This window comes from Helianthus annuus, chromosome 12, assembly GCF_002127325.2.
Source record: "Helianthus annuus cultivar XRQ/B chromosome 12, HanXRQr2.0-SUNRISE, whole genome shotgun sequence".
Classification (NCBI taxonomy): domain Eukaryota; kingdom Viridiplantae; phylum Streptophyta; class Magnoliopsida; order Asterales; family Asteraceae; genus Helianthus; species Helianthus annuus.
In genome coordinates, this window is record NC_035444.2 from 57,308,463 (window position 1) to 57,332,111 (window position 23,649).

General features: G+C 35.6%; 1 protein-coding gene across 1 annotated transcript; it reads left to right on the plus strand.

Annotated features, from left to right (window-relative positions):
* Nucleotides 1–18,550: 18,550 nt before the first annotated feature.
* On the plus strand, nucleotides 18,551–19,508 carry LOC110895021 (zinc finger protein ZAT4). Its single transcript, XM_022142279.2, has one exon. The coding sequence runs from the start codon at nucleotides 18,707–18,709 to the stop codon at nucleotides 19,331–19,333; it is 627 nt and encodes a 208-aa protein (XP_021997971.1). The 5' UTR covers nucleotides 18,551–18,706; the 3' UTR covers nucleotides 19,334–19,508.
* Nucleotides 19,509–23,649: the final 4,141 nt, after the last annotated feature.

Consider the following 23,649-nt stretch of genomic DNA (forward strand, 5'->3'; position numbering starts at 1 on the left):
GATATGGCTTCGGTAGTATCCATTTTTGCATCCACCAGCTCCTGTTTCTTCTTTTTATATTCAGAAGTAAGATCAGCAATTAGCTTTTTATATTTGTTCCAATTTGGAGCTGTCTTCTTCTTACTTGGATCACCTTTAATCCTTTCAATCCTGTTTGCTTCATGCTTCAGAGCAACTATTGGCCATTCTTCAAATTGGTTTTCTTCAGCTAGATAGAATTTTTCTTTCATGATATATGCAATAAGTTCTTTTCTCATCTCCTTTCTTTGATATGTCTTTTCTTTGCTCAGAACTTGTGCATAATCTTTCATCAGCTTGACTTTTGTATGTAAGAGTTCCAATTTTTCAGAAATGGCTTTATCACCTTGATCTTTGCATTCGAGTTTAGCTCGAATCTTTGCTTGCCTTGCTTTCATTTCGAGATACTCATCCATGTCTTCTGGAATTATGAAGCCTATGAGAGAAGGAAATCTTCTTTTTGAAGGATCATCCTCGGTGTAAAATTGTTTCATCTCAATTTTTACAGCATCTAGTTCCAGTGGATATTTTGCAGCAACAGGATCATATTTTTCATTAGTGGCTTGAGTTGTTTCTCTTTTTCTTTTGTAAAGATTAAGTGGAAAAAGAAAGGAATTGATGATGGCATTTACATTGAGCCAGAAAATAGCCAAACCAAAGCCACAGTATCAACACACACCACATCACCACACTGGACCACCACAACTACTGCTCCACCGTCATCTGTGATCACATCACCAACAACAAATTGACCACCAAAAACTGCCACCCCATCATCACCTCCTGCCAAAAAGCAGAAGACAGCAGATGTTAAAACATCTGCTGTAATGACTAACAGTGGTTGAAACAACTGGTGTCTCAACCGCTGTTGTCATTACAACTACTGATATGTCAGCAGATGTCTTCTGCTTTTTAGCAGGGGTTTTGATGGCAGGGGTTTGAATGGTGATGAGTGACTGACTAACAGTAGTTGGAACAACTAGTGTTTCAACCACTGTTGTCATTACAGCAGATGTTTTAACATCTGCTGTCTTCTGCTTTTTGGCAGGAGGTGATGATGGGGTGGCAGTTTTTGGTGGTGAATTTGTTGTTGGTGATGTGATCACAGATGATGGTGGAGCAGTAGTTGTGGTGGTGTGTGGTGATATGGTGTGTGTTGATACTGTGGCTTTGGTTTGGCTATTTTCTGGCTCAATGTAAATGCCATCATCAATTCCTTTATTTTTCCACTTAATCTTCTCCCCCTTTTTGGCATTATCTGGGAAGGGTTTGTTCATGAAGAGGACAGTGGAAGGAACTTTTCCAGAGGCACTTTGGATATGAGCCTTGATAGCTTTAATATCTGCCTGAGTATCTTTGAATCTTGATTCCACCATGTTAGTCAGCTTTTGAACATGTATAGCATGCTGCTGATCTGGCAACTGCTTTTGTCTTTCCAGCAGTGGTTGGAACATGTTCCATAACTCATTTGCAGCAGGTGCTTGAGCAAGAGGAGCAGTGGATTGGGCTTTCTGAGCTTTTAACAGCTGCTGTACCATATCCTTTATTTCAGCAACTGAGGTTTCCAGGTTTTCAACCCTGCCCGTCAATTCCTGATATTTTGAATCATCACCCGAATTAACAGGATCATCTGAATCCCCACCAGCAGTGGTTGTACCAATGTGTGACTTAGGAACAGAGTCCCAAAAGTCATTCATTGACGCCCCTTGTTCTTGGTACTGGGGACTTCTTTCTTCAACACTAGATAACCTTTTGAGGGTACCAGAGGGCAATGCATACTCACTGGTGGTTATCATAGGTGTTATTGTAGAAATTGCCTTCAAGGGAGTCTTACTAATGAAACAACTGGCCAAATGCAGATCTGTTGATCCAACATTTGTAGTTGCTGCTCCGCTTGAACTACTGACAGGAATTACTTGTAACTCCTGCAGTGTAACCTCCTCAGTTGTTGCTGGGATAGCAAAGATATCAGCATCAGACCCAGTCACTTGTGGGAGTATACTCTCAGTGATAGGTGATTGAGAGGAACTGGTTTGTGTCTGAGTAACATCAACTGCATGCAACAAAGGTATTATTGATTGTGGTAATGTGGGGGGTGAAGGTAAAGGAGTTGAAAGAGACATGTCCTTGGGATCAGGACTGTGGAAGATAGATCCGAGTGGGTCCAGAGCTTCATATTGTGGGGTCCCTGTGTTTACAACCTAATCCTTTTGTGAGGATGCATGAGGAGTTTGAGGCAAGGGTTGAGATTTTTCTTCCATCTGCTGTGAGGAAGTAGCAGCAGTGGTTATTGGTGACTTTTGTGCTATCACTGGCATTGACTCTGGGATCTCATCTTCCAGAGGTGCCTTTGTTTTGGGTTTGCGGGGCTTTCTGGATGTTTTCTTTTTGGTCTTTTTGGTAATGGCAGGTGTGGGTTTCAAAACAGTGGGTGTGCTGCTTTGATCACCTGGAGCAGTGGGCTCAGCAACCGATACCTGAGGAGCAGTTTCATCTGCTAAATTCTGCTCAGGCACCTCTGCTTTTGTTTTTATTGGTGCCAACATTCTAGAGAATGTTTCAGGTGTTGAACAGTTTATTTTGAAGGAAGCACCTTGTTTGGGCAATTCTGCATCTTCCTTTACAAATTTTTGTTCAAAATAGTAGCTTAAAAATCTTGGAAAGAGCAGAAATGTTTTACTATCAACGTTTTCACCAAATCATCAAATATTTCCTGGGAGTAGTTAAAATTTTCATTGTTTAAAATTGCATACCCCAGGCATTGAATTTTTGATGGTATTTCATTAAAAAAACGTTGTTTTATTAGAAACACACATCAATAGAGTGTGAAACAAAAATCTGGGTGCAGAAGGGAAATAGCCTTTTTGTAAGGTATCCCTGTTTGGTTGCTCTGCATAGCCCCTGTTCATGAAATCCTTTTTCAACTCGGTTTTAGAAAATGAGGTTTTACCTTTCAAGTCATCGAGTTTGAAGATTTCTGAAATAGATTGTGGAGTGATTTGGATCTTTTTAGCCTGTATCGAGGAGTTGATGGTTGTGACAGTTTCTCCTTGTTTTTCAAGGGTAGCCTTATTCCAGAACTCTCTTTGGGTTTGTAGATAAATGGGAGCGTCTGCTGTTATCAAAGTTTTATACTTTGATGCAGACAAGATGTCGATGATGGATTCGAAGGTGTTGTCGTTTGTGGGTTTTGTGAGTATACCCAAATAGTTGTGAGGAGCTTTGTAACGAATTTCTGTGGTTTCAGCTGCCATTTGAGTGGCGTCTGTGGGAGTGGAGGAAGAAGATGTTTTTGATTTTGACTTTGATTTTGATTTTGTCATTTTTGATGAAGAAGATCGAAGAAAGTTTTTTGTGAAGAAGAGTGGGAAACTGCTTTGAGAAGAGAATTTTTGGAATTCAATTCGACAATGTGAGCCCCTGTTTGGGTTTAATCAGGGTTTTATTTTAGGGAAAAAGTGAATGCTGATGTGGCAGCGGTTATAACGATCTGACGACTAAAAACTGACCACGTGCCAACCCCTGATGGAAAAGTAAATAATGGAGGACAGTTGTTTTGGGAGCCACTGATGAAACAAACATCAGTGGTTACAACGGTAATAAATGGAGCAGTGGGTGATTTTTACCATCAGTGGATGCTTTTACTACATCAGTGGATAGCATATCAGTGGATAGAACACTGATTTTGTACAACAGTGCTTATCAAGAAAATGAAAGAGAAGGGGTTGACTTTCAGCAGTGGACAAACTTTAGAAAGCAGATGTTCGAAAACACGGCAGCAGTTAAGGGAAAACAGTGGTAGAAAATAAAATGAAGACCATTAGTACAACAACTGTTAGTGCAGCAGTGTTTTAACTTTTGACAAATAATGTTAGTATCTGCTTGTTCAGATGTAGGAATTGATTTTGTCTTGTGTAAACACAATATCATGTCCAATATCTGTTAAGCTCCAGAAATGCTATGCCTAACAAAATACATTTTAGATGTAGATTATCAAGTTTAAATTGCCAGCAGTTATCTCAGAAATCTTTGTTCAAGGTTTTGCCACATGTTCATTATTCCTGACAGTGGTTTAGCATCCCAGATGATGAAGACTTTTCTACTAAGGCTGCTCATTTTGTGTCTAATTATTTGAACTAGAACATGAGTATCTCAGTAGTTTAAAATCAATTTGCAACCAATTTTTGATCTGTGATAAACTAACTTGAGCTTGACATGACCTTGACATGTGTACCATTTCCTTTTGATCAGTTTTAGGAATAGTAATTTCACACAAAAAATAAGGAAATTACATCCTGACCAGAGATGAACTTTTTACTATAAAAAATGAGTAAAAGTACAAAATATATTATATAAAAAATAATATATCTGGTTTTATTCTGAGAATTTTTTTTTTTTGTAAAAGTTTTGAAAATAATCATCAAAAGGATCTGGTAACTTTTCAAATAAGCTCATGATCATATCATTCTCAAGTTATTTTGACCACTGTTTAGGATCATTTTCTTGTCAATTGATTGTAAATTCTTCTTTTAAGACCAATCACTGGAGATGCCATTGTTACCTGAACAATTCCTGTATTTGATGAATGCACACAGTAGCATGATGACCATTGTTTACCCAACTTCGACCTCATAAGTGTTTTATGCTTATACTATTTTTCTTTTGGCTTCAAAAGTTTTGAGATAAGCACACTTTTGAGTTTTGTTCATTTTCTTCTTCCCTTTTTACCCTTCCCATTCATAAGAAGAATCCTCAATCCAAAAACATTTTCAGCAATGTTTTGAGAGATCTGGTTACATTTGTACAAGTTTTATTACCAATTCTCACATTACGTATGATTTGGACTGTTTAGACCCCAGTTTTTCTTAATGTGTTTTGACAGGGTTGATTTGGTCCTTTTGAGGATTCTCAACCTGCTTTTTATCACATAAGATTTCATGACAAAAGTTTTATTTCCCTTTTTCTATGTTAACAAAACACTAATGTTTATATGAACATAAGTTTCATTAATCTAAGGTTCATACTTTAGTATAAAATATGATGAAATCGTCACAAATTTCATATCAACAGTTGAGATCAATTTTAAATGCAGATAGTCATACCATAGTTACCAGACATGTTTTCAGATCTGAAAACTATGGGTGATTTGTGCATGACATCACTTGTTGTTTGAAATTTGTGGATGCTTATGACATCTTGGTTGTTTTACAGAGTATCTGATCCATCATTTTGAACATGATTTCTCGTTGCTCTGTTTTTCAACTAGATGCAATCAACCTTAGTATCAATGAATTTTGAGCTGAACTGTTACGTCAAATTGATTGTTAGATCGAATTTGACTGTCCGGGCTCTGATACCAATTGTTAGGATCGGAGGCTCTCATGATTGTGTTGTTTGTATAAATCGAACATTCAGAAAATATGAAACAGTGAAAAGTGCAACGGAAATGAATACAAACTTTGTAAAAACAATCCAAAGAAGAGAATAGTTTGATAAACACATGCTTCAATTTGAGTCGAATGATTATAATACAAATCAAAGGATTACAAGCATGCTTACAATACTAAATTCCCCCTCAGCCTGATACCTCAAGGTTGGTTGCACAAGATGAAATGATTGGACTGGAGAAGAAGAATCCACTCAGTCAATCAAATGTAACAGTACAGGACTCTGCTCCATTTATAGGCAAACCAAACCACTGAGGTATCTCAGCTGACGTCACCATGATAGTGACATCTAACAAACTAACAACCTATAAACACTGTTATATACAAACTACTGATGTTTAACAACTAATTATAAGTAAAATACAAAACAAGAGATAACTACTGCTTCATCGTTCCGCTGTTGTAGCCTGAGCATTGATGTTGAGCATCAGTGCTTTCTTCAAAGGTGATCAGTCCTTGAATGAGCACTGCTTGTGTCTTCAGTAGTACTTAGGAAACGACAGTAGATAGAGCAACAGTGTTTGTCTTCAGCAGTCTTTAGAGTTTCATCAGTGTTTGGTTCATCAGTTGTTATAGTGAGCAGTACTTAAGATCCATCAGCTGTTAGATTACCACTGTCAAGGGGAGAGCAAAGTGTAAACAGCTGCTTATTCTGAATCCACTGTTGTGATCCAGTTTTGGCTTTCATTATCTGTTCCTCTGTAAGGTTCAATCCCAACAATTAGTGATCACCTCAGTGAAGGGGTCGAATTGTAAAACTAGTTGCAAGAATTGCATAATGTGGCAAAGCTTGAAATTGTAGAAAACAGGCATGAAATTCGAATGCGAGCGTAAAGCCATGTAATGGTACGGGTATGCCAAGAATTCCAAGCCCGGGGAATGGGCAAATAAGATTAGAATGCCAAAGAATGGATTGGCAAATAATTTGCAGACGTAGCTAATGGGTCGAATAATCGAAACAAGGATTTGGTGGACCACTCGTTCATAATCCGGGTTTCGTTAAGTGAAATTTACATGGTTAGATCCGTAATTTTAATACGGACATATAGGAAAAAGAATCGGCTAAAACGGATATGTAAATAAAAAGTTATGCTAGTTTAAAGTTTAGACTTTAAGAAAATTCGGAGCTGGGCAAATACGCAGGTCCAGAAACTGGACCTGCTGGAAAACGTACTCCCCCGCGCCACGCGATGGGGTTACATAATACTGGCGCGACACACGGGGCCGCCCGCGGCACGCGAAGGTTTGGTTTGAGTCTGTCGCGTGGCGCGACAGACCTAAAATCAGGATTTTTATTTTTTTTGTTATGTATATGTTATTGGGGCTTGTCTAGGCTTATTTTAACATTGTCAAAACTAATTATTGATGTGGTTTTGAGCTTAGGTGATGCTCATTTCATTTCGGATGCCGATCAAGCGTGAAATCAAGAACCGAACACAAGTTTTGAAGCTTCCGCGCTAATCTAAACATGTCTAGACAATGTTGTTTTGTAAACTCTATTAGATGTGAATGTTTTTAAACTAGATGGTTGGTTATGTTAAATCGCTATAACGATGTACATCTTAGTTTTTAACTAAGTTTTTGATAATTATGCTTTTGTTTTTAAAAAGTGCGTATTTTATAATAAAATAATAGAAATATAAGACGAGTGTTACAAGTTGGTAATCAGAGCTCAAGGTTATTAATAAGGTGTGTTCGGTTCAAGCTTGTTCAAACATACGGTAAGAGTTAATTATTTTAAGTAGACTTATTAAATATAGAAGGGAAGTATAAATTGATGTGCACGGGAAGAGTGTGTTAACACAATCAAACCCGGAAAGTGCACTAAATAAGAACGGTAAAGCAAGTTATGAACTTGGCTAAACCGAAGCAGATAAATTATATGTTATAGATGAAATGTTTAACGGTTGGTGTAAACATTTCAGTTTTAAAGATGACGGAAGAAGGTAATGATGTTGCGGTGCCGATAGTCACCGAGCAAATGAAGGAAGTGATTGCCGAGGAAGTAGGAAAGGCAATCGAAAATAGCCTATCCGGTTTTATAGATAAGATCCAAAACACGGCACTTTCGGTAGTTGATGAGAGAATCAAGAAGTTGGAAGATAGTACCAACATAGCTAAGGAAAAATCTGGAGAGCGCAAGGGCTGCTCATACAAGGAATTTATGTCATGTAAACCACCACTTTATAATGGAGAGGTGGATCTGATAATATACCAACGATGGTTAAGTGATATTGAGGGGGTGTTTGAGAGAACCCACTGCGACACAAACGACTTCGTAGCTTATGGTACGGGTCAGCTGAGAGGTCAAGCAAAGGATTGGTGGGATAACAAGAAAAAGGAAATCGGAAGCGAAGCAGCAAGGGCAACGACATGGGACGAGTTTAAGTTACCATTCCTTAAACACCACAGTCCCGAGGCAGTTATCAATCGAATTAAGGAAGAATTTATTCAGCTAAGGCAAAAAGGTGAATCTATCGATAAGATCACAGGGATCTTTCTCGACAAACTGAGATTCTGTGACGAGTTGGTGACGTCCGAAGAACAGAAAGTATATTATTACTATAATATGCTAAGTGCAGAATACTGGGAGTTCATGACTCCCTCGAAATATGAAACTTTTACCGAGATTATAAACACGGCTCGGGAAAGAGAAATCAAACTGAAAAAGCAAATCGAGAGAGGTGAACGAAGGGTGCAGACTGTTAATCTAAGCCCTACAAAGAAGTTACGAACCACGGAGTCGTCAAAGAAACACGAAGGAAAAGGCGGGTCGCCGAGTTGTAAGGTATGCGGGAAAGGGCACAAGGGCGAGCGCAAGTTTAAAGATAAGTCGTGTCCTATATGTGGGAAGACAGGGCACACGGCTGCATTATGCCCGGGGAAAGTGTCGGTGTGCTATAAATGCTACCAGCCGGGTCATAAGACATCTGAATGCCCGGAGTTAGTCGGGAAGAAGGATGGCAAGGATTCACATACAGAAACTCCAAAAGCAAAAGCCAGATCCTTTAAGTTAACCGCAGCCGAGGCGAAGGTGGAACCCGATGTGGTCTCAGGTATATTCGCCATAAATTCAATTCCCCCACATGTGTTATTTGATACGGGTGAGAATAAATCCTTTATTTCACATGGATTTATTCGACATCCTTCATTTGAATTAACAAAATTACCTATGCCTTTAGAAGTAGAAATAGGTGACAACAAAAGTTTTATCGTGTGTGACGTGTGTCAAGATTGTAAGATAAGTATCGACGGTGAAGAATAACCAATAGACCTGATCCCGATGTTGATGGGAGAATTCCAAGTAGTGGTCGGGATGGATTGATTATCCCGACATCACCTGAAGGTCGTGTGTTTTCGCAAGGAGATAAAATTAACATCTCCAAGTGGAAAACACGTTACCATCTATGGCGAAAAAGGGGGTAATCCCGTTATATGCTCAATGTTAAAAGCCAACAAACTTATGAGGCGCGGATGTAGAGCGTTCATGATTTATGCAAATGAACCCGGGGAGGGATTGCCGAAGATTGAAGACGTACAGGTGGTACGAGAGTATACAGATGTGTTTCCGGAAGATTTGCCGGGAGTACCGCCTGAACAGGAGGTAGAATTCGGAATCGAATTGATTCCGGGTGCGAAACCCGTAGCCAAAGCACCGTATAGGCTTGTGCCATCGGAGTTACAAGAGTTAATGTCTCAGATCCAAGACCTGGTCGACAAGGGGTTTATTAGACAGAGTGTGTCTCCGTGGGGCGCACCGGTGCTATTCGTGAAGAAGAAAGACGGGAGCATGCGCATGTGTATCGATTACCGGGAGTTAAATAAACTCACGGTGAAAAAATCGATACCCGCTCCCAAGAATTGATGGTTTATTTGACCAGCTACAAGGCGCGAGTTGGTTCTCAAAGATTGACCTTAGGTCGGGATATCATCAGTTGAAGGTCAAGGAGGAAGATGTACCGAAGACGGCCTTTCGTACCCGGTACGGACATTACGAATTCCTTGTGATGTCTTTCGGGTTAACCAATGCACCCGCGGCTTTCATGGACCTCATGAACTGGGTTTGCAAGCCAATGTTGTATAAGTCGGTGATAGTGTTCATCGATGACATCCTAGTATATTCGAAGAATGAAGCCGAGCACGCAAGTCATTTACGAGAAGTGTTGAAAACGCTAAGAAGAGAGAAATTATACGCAAAAATCTAGAAATGTGCTTTCTGGTTACGAGAAGTGCAATTTCTCGGGCACATTATTAGCGCGAATGGAGTGTTGGTAGACCCGTCAAAAATAGAAGCAGTGGCGAGATGGAATCCACCGAAGAATCATTCGGAAATCAGAAGCTTCTTGGGGCTTGCGGGATATTATAGAGATTCATACAAGATTTCTCCAAAATTGCTACGCCGTTGACCAAACAAACCCGTAAAGACGAAAAGTTTATTTGGGGGCGAAGATCAAAAGAAGGCGTTCCAAACGCTTAAAGAAAAATTGACCCACGCTCCGGTATTGACACTGCCGGATGGAGTTGATGATATGGTAGTTTACTCGGATGCGTCACATTCGGGTCTTGGGTGCGTTCTGATGCAACGGGGCAAGGTTATAGCCTATGCCTCGAGACAACTAAAGACTCATGAAAAGAATTATCCTACACAGGACCTCGAGTTGGCGGCAGTGGTATTTGCCTTAAAGATATGGAGGCATTATTTGTATGGGGTAAAATGCACTATCTTTACCGACCACAAAAGTTTGAAATATTTCTTCGATCAGAAGGAATTAAACATGAGGCAGAGGCGGTGGTTAGAAACTGTCAAAGATTTCGATTGTGATATCATTACCACCCGGGGAAAGCTAATGTGGTGGCGGATGCGTTGAGCCGAAAGGTAGATTATACACCCATTCGAGTACGATCAATGCAACTAATTGTAACATCGAGTTTACTTGAACAAATCCGGATATCTCAAGTTGAAGCAATGAAGGAGGAAAATGTGAAGAAGGAAAGAATAGTTGGCCAATTGAAAAAATTGGTGGATGGTAACCAAGGGTTAAAGACTCGTTTTGGGAGAATATGGGTTCCAAATTCGTGTGGAGTCAAGGCGCTCCTACTTGACGAAGCCCATAAATCCCGTTATTCTATCCACCCGAAGGCAACCAAGATGTATGTATAACGATTTAAAGCAAAACTATTGGTAGCCCGGAATGAAAAAAGATGTTGTGAAGTATGTGGAGAGGTGTTTGACCTGTTTACAAGTCAAAGCAGAACACCAAAATCCATACGGTAAGCTACAATTGTTGGACATCCCAGTTTGGAAATGGGAGCAAATAACAATGGATTTGTTGACCAAACTACCCAAAACCAACCGCGGATACGATGCTGTATGGGTAGTTGTGGATAGATTGACAAAAAGTGCTCACTCCATTCCGATTCGTGAAACTTATACATCTCAAAAGATGTCAGAGGTGTATACCAATGAAATAGTAGCACGCCACGGAGTACCGATATCCATCGTGTCTGACAGAGATACTCAGTTTACTTCGAACTTTTGGCGCGAATTCCAAGAGCGAATGGGAACTAAATTGTTCATTAGCACAGCGTACCATCCACAAACGGATGGACAGAGTGAAAGAACAATACAGACATTGGAAGATATGTTACAGGCATGTATTATTGACTTCGGGGGTAGTTGGGATGTCTATCTATCGTTGGTTGAATTTTCATATAATAAAGTTACCACGCAAGCATCGGTATGGCTCCGACCAAGATGCTTTACGGTAGAAAATGTCGAACCCCGGTGTGTTGGGATGAGGTTGGTCCACGCGAGCTTACACATATGGATGTAGTCCGGATCACGAATGAGAAGATTGATTTGGTCCGAGCCCATTTGAAGGCGGCTCAGGATCGACAAAAATCATATGCAGACAAAAGAAGAAGACCAATTGAGTTTCAAGTCGGTGACAACGTTATGTTAAAGGTATCTCCGTGGAAAGGGATTATTCGGTTTAGAAAAAAGGGAAAGTTAAGCCCAAGGTTTATCGGGCCATTTAGAATCATCGAACGGGTTGGTAAGGTACCATACCATCTCAAACTGCCGGAGGAATTGAGTGGGATACATAGCACGTTCCACGTATCACATCTCCAGAAATGTCTAGCCGACGAAACAGCTTACATCCATTATGATGACATTGAAGTGGATAATAGTCTTAACTACGTGGTGAAGTTGATTGCAATTCTAGATCGTAAAGTGAAAAGCTTGAGAAACAAAGTGATTAATCAAGTAAAGGTCAAATGGGAACCACATGGGAGTCCGAAGAAGAGATGCAACGGCTCTACCCTACATTATTCGGTACGTACTATGGTTTTGGGGACGAAACCCTTTTTAAGGGGGGTGGACTTGTAACACCCCAAAAATATAAAGCTTTATATTAGAATTATAAAGTATTAAATAAACGAGAACAAACTAACTAGGACTAAATAACCCAGTTAGTTACAAGTCTTGTAGTAACTCATAAGTGGGTTAAAACACTCAAAATATGAACTAAAGGAAATTAGAGGGACCAAAGGTGTTTAAATTGAAACTAATTATAATAAAAACATTTTATTAAACACAAAACACACATTTATGTGTGTGCTGGGATCCACAAACACAGAGGGGGCGACCAGAGCTTCTCCAAAACCCTAGTTCATGTTATTTGATCAAATTGAAGACCAAATTCAGTCCCAAATCAAAATCCGAACATAGATTAGTGATCACCTCAATGAAGGGATCATAAGGTATGTAAATTTTGTAGAAAATTTCCATTTAAATTTCTGGATAAACATGGGGAATTCAAAATTGATGTTGCATGAGTGTTGTACGGATGAAATTGGGGTGATATGATGTCTAGGGATAAACCCTAGTCGATTTCTTGTTAAAATTTTGCTTAATACTTGTGCGATTCATAATCACAATTGTAGGTGATTAATGGGTTTTGTAGAAACATGAAAAACACTAGGATTATGATTCTTGTTCTACTGTAATCCGAGTTTTATGAAGTAATTTCTGAAATGTTGATGTTAAAATTTGTGTAAATTTTCCTAATCGATGTTAATCTTGGCTAAACAAAAAGTTATGAACTTGATAATAGATTATGAGAAATTATGCCCTTAAGGTGTTTGTAAAAATGCCTAAAAGGAGACTTAAAACTGGAAATTTGAGCTAAAACGCATGTTTGTAGAGTTATGGCGAACTATGCGTTATATGTTAAGCAAAAGAGTTCTAAACGCGTTATGGTTGAACTCTATAGGAAAGGGAACCGGAGCGTCAAGTGGACAAGCCGGTGGTGACGCGTAATTGAAAGGTGTGCTTTGAAGGTACGTGACTTTGGTCCCGTTACATTACGTATAAACGTTTGGTTTTAGCTTGTTAATGGTGTCATATTGTAGTATATGCGTTTGACGTGTCATTGAAGTGGCGAAGTCCATTCGACTGTCAAACGGGTCAAAATATTGGTTAGAAATAGTTTGGCTTGACATTAAAGTGAGGATTTTCACTCGTCAACCAAATGGGTCAAAACTATGTCCTCATATCGATCTTGCGTGTAAAGATTCGAAAGCCTCATATTGCGCTAGTGCTAGATAGCAATTTAGCAAAGAATGGCTCTACTAAGTTAAGTCTATGAATCCGTGTTATCGGGTCGAATGGTAGAAACTAGTTGCAAGAATTGCATAAAGTGGCAATGCTTGAAATTGTAGAAAACAAGCATGAAACGTAAAGCCATGTAATGGTACGGGTACGCCAAGAATTCCAAGCCAGGGGAATGGGCAAATAAGATTAGAATGCCAAAGAATGGATTGGCAAATAATTTGCACACGTAGCTAACGGGTCGAATAATCGAAACAAGGATTTGGTGGACCACTCGTTCATAATCTGGGTTTCGTTAAGTGAAATTTACATGGTTAGATCCATAATTTTAATACGGACATATAGGAAAAAGAATTAGCTAAAACGGATATGTAAATAAAAAGTTATGCTAGTTTAAAGTTTAGACTTTAAGAAAATTCGGAGCTGGGCAAATATGCAGGTCCAGAAACTGGACCTGCTGGAAAACGTACTCCCCCGCGCCACGCGACGGGGTTACATAATGCTGGCGCGACACGCGGGGCCGCCGTGGCACGTGAAGGTTTGGTTTGAGGCTGTCGCATGGCGTGACAGACCTAAAATCAGGATTTTTATTTTTTTGTTATGTATATTTTATTGGGGCTTGTCTAGGCTTATTTTAACATTGTTAAAACTAATTATTGATGTGGTTTTGACCTTAGGTGATGCTCATTTCATTCGGATGCCGATCAAGCGTGAAATCAAGAACCGAACACAAGTTTTGAAGCTTTCGCGCTAATCTAAACATGTCTAGACAATGTTGTTTTGTAAACTCTATTAGATGTGAATGTTTTTAAACTTGATGGTTGGTTATGTTAATTCGCTATAACGATGTACATCTTAGTTTTTAACTAAGTTTTTGATAATTATGCTTTTGTTTTTAAAAAGTGTGTATTTTATAATAAAATAATAGAAATATAAGACGAGTGTTACACAAGCATGTGCTTTACGAGGACATTATGAATCTTATAGTTCAAAGAATCGGAGTAACTTTCTTGAATTGCTTGAACTTTTAGCTTCTTACAATGATGAGGTTGCAAAGGTTATTTTAGGGAATACTCCTTACAATTCAAAATACACTACTCGAGATATTCAAAAAGAAATTCTTAGGATAATTGCAAATAAAGTTCGAAGGCATATTCAAAGTGAAGTTGGGAATTCATACTTTTGTGTTATGGTTGATGAATCACAAGATGAGTCAAAAAAAGGAACAAATGGCCATAGTCTTGAGATTTGTTGATGATAAAGGGTTCACCCGACAAAGATTCTTGGATTTGGTCCATGTTAGAGATACCTAATCACTATCACTCATCACAAGTCTGTGGAAACAACTTATGCACTATCAGTTCGATGTTAGCAAAATCCGTGGTCAAGGTTATGATGGTGCTAGTAATATGAGAGGGGAATGGAACGGATTACAAGCACCTATTCTTAAGGATTGTCCCTATGCTTATTATATCCACTGCTTTGCTCACAGGTTAACAAAAATATTTTATACTTATTGTGTTTTGTTAATTAATATACTCTTATGCATATTAATCTTTTCTTTCATTTACTCAAAGATTACAACTAGCCTTGGTTGCTGCTTCAAGGGATGTTAAACTGGTACACCAATTTTTTTCAAACTTGGTTTTCATAATCAATGTGGTTTGCTCTTCTAGCAAGCGCCATGATGAGTTACAAAGGGCCAAGGTGGAAGAGATTAAAACATTGTTAGAACTTGGCGAAATTAAATCAGAGAAGAGACTGAATCAAGTGGGTACTTTAAGAAGAGCCGGTGATACACGATGGGGTAGTCATTTTAAGTCGGTTTGCAGTCTGTTGAAAATGTTTGATGTTACTCGTGTGGTCCTTGAGGGAATAATGCAGGATAGATCTCATACCACTATTCCTCAGATATAAGAGTTGAATAGCAGATTCAATGAACAAGCGATGGAATTGTTATCTCTTAGTTCGACTTTGATGTCGAAAGAGATTAACATTGATCGGATTTGTACTCTAGTTGAGAAGTATTATCCAAAAGATTTTACGGCGCACGAAAGAGTTCAATTACGATATCAGTTGGAGACTTTTAAGATTGATATGACCACGAATCCCAAGCTAGGTGGTGTCTCAACTCTTGGGAGTCTTTGTGAAAGTCTTGTGAAAAATAAGAAACGAGATACATACTATTTAGTTGATTGAGTCGTTCGCCTAATCTTGACGCTTCCTGTTTCTACTGCAACAACAGAAAGGGGATTTTCAGCAATGAAAATATTTAAGAATAGACTTCGCAACAAGATGGGAGATGAGTTTCTTGCAAATAGCTTGGTAGTTTACATAGAAAAGGAGATTGTTGAAAGCTTTGATACGAACTGCATAATTGATGAATTCAAGAATCTCAAAGGTCGATGGGCAGAGTTCTAACGATGTAATCAAGTTTTATTCTTGTACTTTCATAGCTTCACTAGTATTTTATATAGTTGTTTCTTTGCAAAAAAAAAATGTTTTCTTATAATTTTAACGAACATTTTGGTTTTGACCCGACCCGAATTGGATTGTTGACCCGAACAAAAAACCCGAACATAGCGAGAGGGAAAAAAATTTTTAGGTCTCTTGACTTTCGGCCCATGCTGAGTTTTAGGTCAAGATCCGCCACTCTTCGGTATTATAAGTTATCATGTTAATTTAATCACCTGTTTAATGAATGTATTGACATATTTCTTTTATTAAATTTGATTTTTAGATGTAACTGTTGTTTATATACTAAAGAGTAATTTTAACTTTAATGCATATAGCTTTCTACTTTGTTTTTATTAAGAAATTTAAATTGTTATTGATGTATTATAACAGTTATAATAATATTTAACATAATATATATTAAGTAAAAATATTACATTAGGTCATCCCAACCCACTTGACCCATTTCAAATTGCACAAAAGTTTACTCATTTTAACACAAACCTGTTTTGAGTAATGACCTGACCCACTCATATTTATACCACTGGTTCTTTCATTTTGCTCATGAATAATTAAATATATGCATATTTCATATGGACCACCTACAAAATACTTGATCCATACTTTATAAAGCAGGCTAGAAATTGTTTCAATTTGAGAGCAGGACATGTATGGATTGATTAATTGTTGATTTGGTTCACTGGATGTTGTGGTTTGTGGGAGTTTGTGTTGAAGTATTTAAAGTTCTAACTCAAATTTGGAGTTTAAGTTTTGTGATTTTTTCGGGTGCAGGGTCACTTTGGGCAGATCACATAGGTAGAATAAAGAGGCATTTCAAGCTACCAGAGACTATGAAATGCGTGAGAAGGGTGAGGTGGCTAATAGAAAATTTAGTGGAAAATTTGGTAGTCTATATCTGTTGTTTCTTACTCATTGTTCCAAAAATTAGTGGAAGTTTCAACATGAAAGAGGATGCAATTTGTTTTTGTTGTTTTACACCAAGAATCAAGCTTAATCATCCTTTGATCAGGTAGGTTTTCATGTGATCTGTGTTAAGTTTTTGATTCAGCTGGGATTTCGTGTTTTATTATGCAGATTTGCAATGATAAAGATCAAGCAAATTCATGGTTTCCTGGCTTAAAAGTGTACTTGTTTAGTAACCAATTAGAAGAACTAATTAAAATACTTAATGGAATATAATAAAAAAATATTTTTGCTTTTCACTTTGTTCTTTAAATACAACATATGTAGATTGATATACTTAAGGGGACAATGTTAAAAAATCTCAAGGGACAGTCTAAATCGTGATATAAATAACACATTTTTTAACGACGAAAAATTTTACGGTTTATAGAACAAAACGGGCTAGCAAAGGCAGTAAAACCCAACATTATAAAGGAAATAGCAAACGGAAAAAGAAAACAAAGACGAAACGTTTAAATGATTACATCTTTAACATTGAAATCCTACCATCTCTCTCGAATTACGTTCTTGAACTTCGATCTTCCTTCCATCCATAAACATGTTAGATCTTTAATTTCTTCCGCCATTTTATTGATCAGAACATTAATTTCATTAAATTCTTTCTTGTTTCTAGCTTTCCACATCTGTCATATTGTTGTTTGAAATACCATGCCTATGACTTTCTTACGGTTGCTTGAGCCTTTGTAAGATATCCATTAGTTCCTTGCAAGACCTTACATTTAGATTCACTGGTAATTACAGCCACACAAGTATTACCCACCATATAGATCTGCTACACTACAATTTTTATTAAATGATATACGTAACACATAAAAGTTTTTTTTTTTTTTTTTTTTTTTTTTTTTTTTTTACAACTTAAATTATATTAAACCTGTCTTTGGCGAAGCTCAAACCCTTAACCTCAAAAAGGAACAACACCTTAACTATATTGTCTCCACTAAGTTGTAACAAATAAAATTAAAAAGAGCTGTCCGTGGACCCCCTTTTAAGAAAATCCAAAAAAAAAAAAAAAAAAAACTATATGTATGGACTTGTACAAAGACCATTAGTATTTAAAGCTTTAAAACGAAATTTGACTTAATTATAGCATTGTGGGAGAATATATCCAAGATAACGCAAAAGAATATTTAATCTACAAGAATTAATCCACTAATATGTTGGTCAACAAAAATAATAATAAAATATAATAAATTAATACTTAAAAGCACTAGATTTGCTGCAGTTGAAGACGTCTTTCTTTCCAGGTGATTACATCCCCTCTTTCCTTGACTTTTGTTTTTCTTACAAAATATATTATAAAATAACATTGCTCCAGCTTTAAGTATGGAATATATTACTACCGCGATTGCATATATAGTTATTTTATTTTATTCATGGAAAAGTGAAACGTCAGAAAATTTACTAAACAAAAATTACAAATCACACAATCGAAGTACAAATAAACGTAAATTAGTGTTCATTGCATCATCAACTTTACATCAATTTTGAAATCGACTTAATCATATATCAAATTTATGAAAACTAAGTTTTTCTTGATAAACATCTTTATACGTAAAACAAAAATCATATAATTTACCTTTCGCATGTGTTGTTTCTTTATTATCAGTTAATATAAATATATATAGGCTATGAAGTGACAAAAGCTTTTATTCATGCATTTAATATAATATAAGAGTAAGTAGATGTTTTGCAACTTCTTTTTCTGTATAACTAGTTACACATTTATACTTTTACCATATCAACTTATTTAAAAATATTTCTATACATATTAAGCTAAAAATATATGTTAACGCAAACAACAAATATAGATGTTAATTTACACCTAAAGTTATATTTTAAAGTGCCATTAAACTCTTAATTTAAGGTATGTCTCCTCCTTTAGGTGGAAGAGATCTTCAGCAAATATTGCTTTTCCACAACCATCCCCTATCTTGACTATTTCCCCTCTTTTTCTTTCTTTTCTTTTATTTTATATATTTTTCTACCTTCGTGATGATTTAATTTCTTTCTTTTCTTTTATTTTATATATTTTTCTCTATCTTCGTGATGATTTAAATAATTATACATGATGTACACAATTATAAAAAACAAAGAAACAATTTTTGGAGTTGCTATAAAAGGAAGAGAGGCTATACCCCATATTAGTACATCAGTTTCACACCCTAGTTTATAACACAAGATCAATATAATGGAAAAAAAAGTGTCTGATCTTCTCTCTTCAACATGGGAAGAAGGAGATGCAAGTGATCAACACTCAACACAAACATATGTTGAGAAAAAACTCAAGATATTCGGCTTCGAGCTACATCCTGACAAAGCCAACCATTTGAGGTCTACCGAAGGGGACGAAAGCGAAAATTCATCCTCACCAACTATAGAAAAGAATCCAATTCCTACAGATTTGAAGAAGTTCGAGTGCCAATATTGTTTCAAGGAGTTCATAAACTCCCAAGCATTAGGTGGTCATCAGAATGCACACAAGAAAGAAAGACTGAAGAAGAAAAGGTTGCAATTACAAGCTAGAAGGGCAAGAATGAACTACTACCTCCAACCCTATATCCACTATAAACTTGGCGATTTTCATGGCCCCGAGTTTGAGTCTAGCATTAGTTTTAGTCAGCATGAAGATGATGATGATGATATGCTGTCTTTTAGGGATTCATGCAATTTTACTCTTACACATGTTGATAACCCAAGAGGGAACTGCAGACCAGCTGCCATCAAACCCTCTCCTAGACCGGTTAATTTAAAGCACAACTATGTAGGTTTAGATCTTCAATTGAGTTTGAGCTCCAACTCAAACTCCATCATGTAACCCAAAAATCCATCTTCTTTACCTCCACAAACTAATGTATTTCTTGGGAAATTCAACTCATGATCGATCATATGTAATTAAATTAATTCTTGGAGCTAGCTAGTATTATAAATATTTGTTCTTGTATGATCTTGATGTTGATGGAGAAGAATTGAAGAGCATAGTTAATAACTTTTCTTTCTTTCTTTTTTTAATTATTATATATTTGTTTAACTTGTATGGTGACCAACCTATAATATATTTTGTATATAATAAAGACGATAAGAATATATATTAGTATCAATTATGTTGCTTGATTACTAGGGTTTCTTTACAAGGGAACCAAATATTAGGGAACCTTTCTTGTCATGAATTATTTTTTACTATTTTATTCAATTTTAAATTATTTCTTCAGAGGTATATGCACACTTGTCTGTCTTTTATTAATTTTCCAAAGAATCAAACCAGCCAAGAGTTGATTAAGTGTGACTAATAATATATTCATTTTTCACCTCCTTCTAGATGACTAAGAATTTATAATCATAAAAAGATAAAAAGTAGTTGTTGAAAAAGAATAGGTTAGTGGAAACAAAACCATAGTTTAATTTTATCTAAAGAAAATGTTTTAAATACAATTATTTTGCAAAGCATGACGACTCCATTAAATATGAATATATTATTGGTTTCTCCATATCTGTGACTAGTTCTATATCTGTGTGAGTAAATTTATTTTCTAATTAAACGTAAAAGATTCATGTGATTATGAAACCCTTTTTAATTTATATCTTAACAAACGTAACGATGAACTTATAATAATATTATAGACGTGTTTATGACGAACATAATTAGTTAATTAGGTACACAAGAAAGTGCTTAATTTGAAGGAATGAAGCGGTGCTTGAAAATTTGAAACACAGTGTGATAAAGACACCGAGATTAAAGGCTCTTGAATTTTTATTTCCCCCACTACAATTTAATAACATTGTTGGCTCATTTTGATTTTTTGTTCTCTTAAGAGCAACTTTTGATAAGATTTACAGATTCTAGACGTAAAATATATATATATATATATATATATATATATATATATATATATATATATATATATATATATATATATATATATATATATATATAGGATTAGGTTCAAGAGTGAACACTAGTGTAGCTTGCGAACTGAATGAACTAATCCTGGTCATACACGTGTGTAGATCAATGGTCAGGATTTGATGTTGAAATACACTAGTGTATTTTACGACTTGATGATGAGATCCTGGCCATACATGTGTGTAGATCAATGGCCAGGATTTGTTCACTCAGTTCGCAAATACACTCGTGTTCACTCTAGAACCCCACCCTATATATATATATATATATATATATATATATATATATATATATATATATATACTATATTATAAAGCATTTCATCAAGGACTTCTTAAAAATTAAGAGGTACAAGAAGAAATGCTTAGTATACAACATACAAATGCATATATTAATTACATTTTAGGGGTGAATTTGTCTTTCTAACACCATCATTTAATTAAAACCCATAACTCACTTATTTTTTCCAACGTTATATTTTTGAAGGCAATCATAGGTTACACATCAATGCATATTTAATAATTATTTAATTACCTGTTGAATTTCAATGCATGGTTACATCGTCTCTTCCATATCCCTGAATTGAATATTAAATAGAATGATTTGAATGCAAAATTCAATTTGTAAGTTACATATGTTGAAAGATTTTGACTATGAATTATTATATTATGTGTTTCTATTTCGATTGGTTTTCTTTTGAATGACCCTACACTTAATTATGTGGTATAGTTTCTAATTATATTGATTTGTTTTAAATGGATTATAATAATATGAATCCGAGAGGATTATAACTGCTGGCCTTTTCATATGTTGTAACCGGTATCCATCATAAATGGGAATAAAAAAAGTCTTTCGTTCAGTGTATAAAATCCTACGTTAATCTAGATGTCTTTGATTAGAATGCAACTCATTGCACGACACACATTCAAAGCTTTAGAAACAACGTACAGGTCGTTGGAACTCCTGTTTGTCTGCATTTTTGATTCCGTTGATCCGCAGCTTGCATTAAAAATTAAGGTACCCAACCCACCTCGTAACTTCGTTTCACTTATTAAAAAAACACTAACTTTTATTTCTTTGAATTGTTTGAAAAGTCGATAAATTTTCTCGTGACGACCTTTCAACTTGAGTAGCATTATGCCATAGATTGTTAGGGGCGGTGTTGATAATAACTGGTCTGTACTCAGTACTATGGGGCAAAACTGAAGAGCAAAGGATAGTGGCAAGGCCAGAAGACTCAATCACAAAGCAGCTACTTGAAAAATGAAGAAGAAGTTTCTGAGTCATCCCTTGAGTTGTAAATAAAAACAAGACAACAAGAAAAAATAAAATACCATGCTGCTCTATCATCTGCATCTAGCCAGATATCCAAACTAAGTTTTCTTTATTCATTAAATAATTGTCAAAAGAATTTATATATTTTATAAGTGCTATTGCATTTGTGGTGTTAACAATTAATATATGATGTTTTACACCTTATTCATTGGTAGTTTTCTTTTCTTGAATAATCTTATATGGAAGCTTATTATTTTATTGATGATTAATACTTTATAAGTTATTGTGTAAATCAAGAAGATCGATATCATAATCAAAGTTTATGTTTATTGAAAGTGAAACTGGGTTATGATAAAAAAAATAAGTAAATAAAAAAGGCATCACTAATCATTAATATTTGAAATAATTAACATTTTTTGAAGTTGAAAAATAGTTCCTTTGACTTAAAAAGTCAAAGTCTGCCTCTTTATTTAGAACGACGTCAAACACTAATGTGTTATCTAACATCATAGAACCTAAAAATATGTGTTACCTAACTTACATTCATCATTTGAAGAGGTGTTAAGAATCACTCACAATATCCAATAGTCAACTATGTACAAAAATTAAAAAAAAGGAATACCGACGATCCATCAAAAATAAAAAAATCCAACTGGTTTTAACCGAACCGTCCTATACACATCCTTGTTTGTCATCCCGCCGCATCGCGCGGGCTTCCCACTAGTATATATATATAGGTAAAGGGTACTGTACAAATTCCCTTATCGTACATTACGTACGCTACAATCTCAGCCGTCAGATCATCTTCCCGCAATGAAAATCGCATGTTGTTTTTTTTTTTTTTTTGTAATAATTTCGCATGTGATAAATTTGATGAAATAGTAGGTATTTTTTTGTAACAATTTCGCATGTGTTAATTCAATTTCGCATGTGATAATTTTGATGAAATAGAAGGTTGTTTTTTGTAACAATTTCGCATGTGGTAATTCAATTTCGCATGTGATAGTTTTGATGAAATAGCAGGTTGTTTTTTGTAACAATTTCGCATGTGGTAATTCAATTTCGCATGTGATAATTTTGATGAAATAGCATGTTGGTTTTTGTAACAATTTCGCATGTGGTAATTTTGAAGAAATCGCATGTTAAAAAACCAACATGCGAAATTGTTACAAAAAAACAACATGCGATTTTCAATGCGGGAAGATGATCTGACGGCTGAGATTGTAGCGTACGTAATGTACGATAAGCGCATTTGTACGTTAACCAGCCCCTATATATATATATATATATATATATATATATATATATATATATATATATATATATATATATAGTGGAGGGTTCAAATGAGAAGAAATTCTTTGTAAAAAAAAAAAGAAGAAACTTCAACCAATAGGAATGCTTCATTAGAGTTCATTTATTATTTGTACTTAATCTAACTATAAGGGTATATTAGTAAACTTATATACATCATTAATTGGTAGTTTCATCTTTAATAACTAACTATATTAAATTTGTAACTTATTTTTAAGATATATATTTTTCACAAAAAATAAAAATAAAAATTCATTTATAGTGTAGGATAAATACGAGGCGTGTAAGATAAATTACGAGTTGTGTAGGATAAATTTCAATATGTGTAGAATAAATTTCGAAATGTGTAGGATAACTTTTGATTTGTGTAGGCAAAAATATTTAGTGTGGAGGATTATAGTCTTAATGACTAATTAATTAGTCAAACATAATAATAAATGAGATGAGAAAAAAACTATTTAATGTTTTACAATTGTACCCTTTTATTCTTTTTCTTCTCAATAAAAATTTCTTCTTAAATGAACCTTCCCCTATATATATATATATATATATATATATATATATATATATATATATATATATATATATATATATATATATATATATAATGTAAGTATCTATAGAAAACTCATTTTAATTTA

Bases quoted from the DNA above. Each gene is read 5' to 3' on its own strand.
- LOC110895021 (XM_022142279.2), top strand. From the start codon at position 18,707: ATGGAAAAAAAAGTGTCTGATCTTCTCTCTTCAACATGGGAAGAAGGA.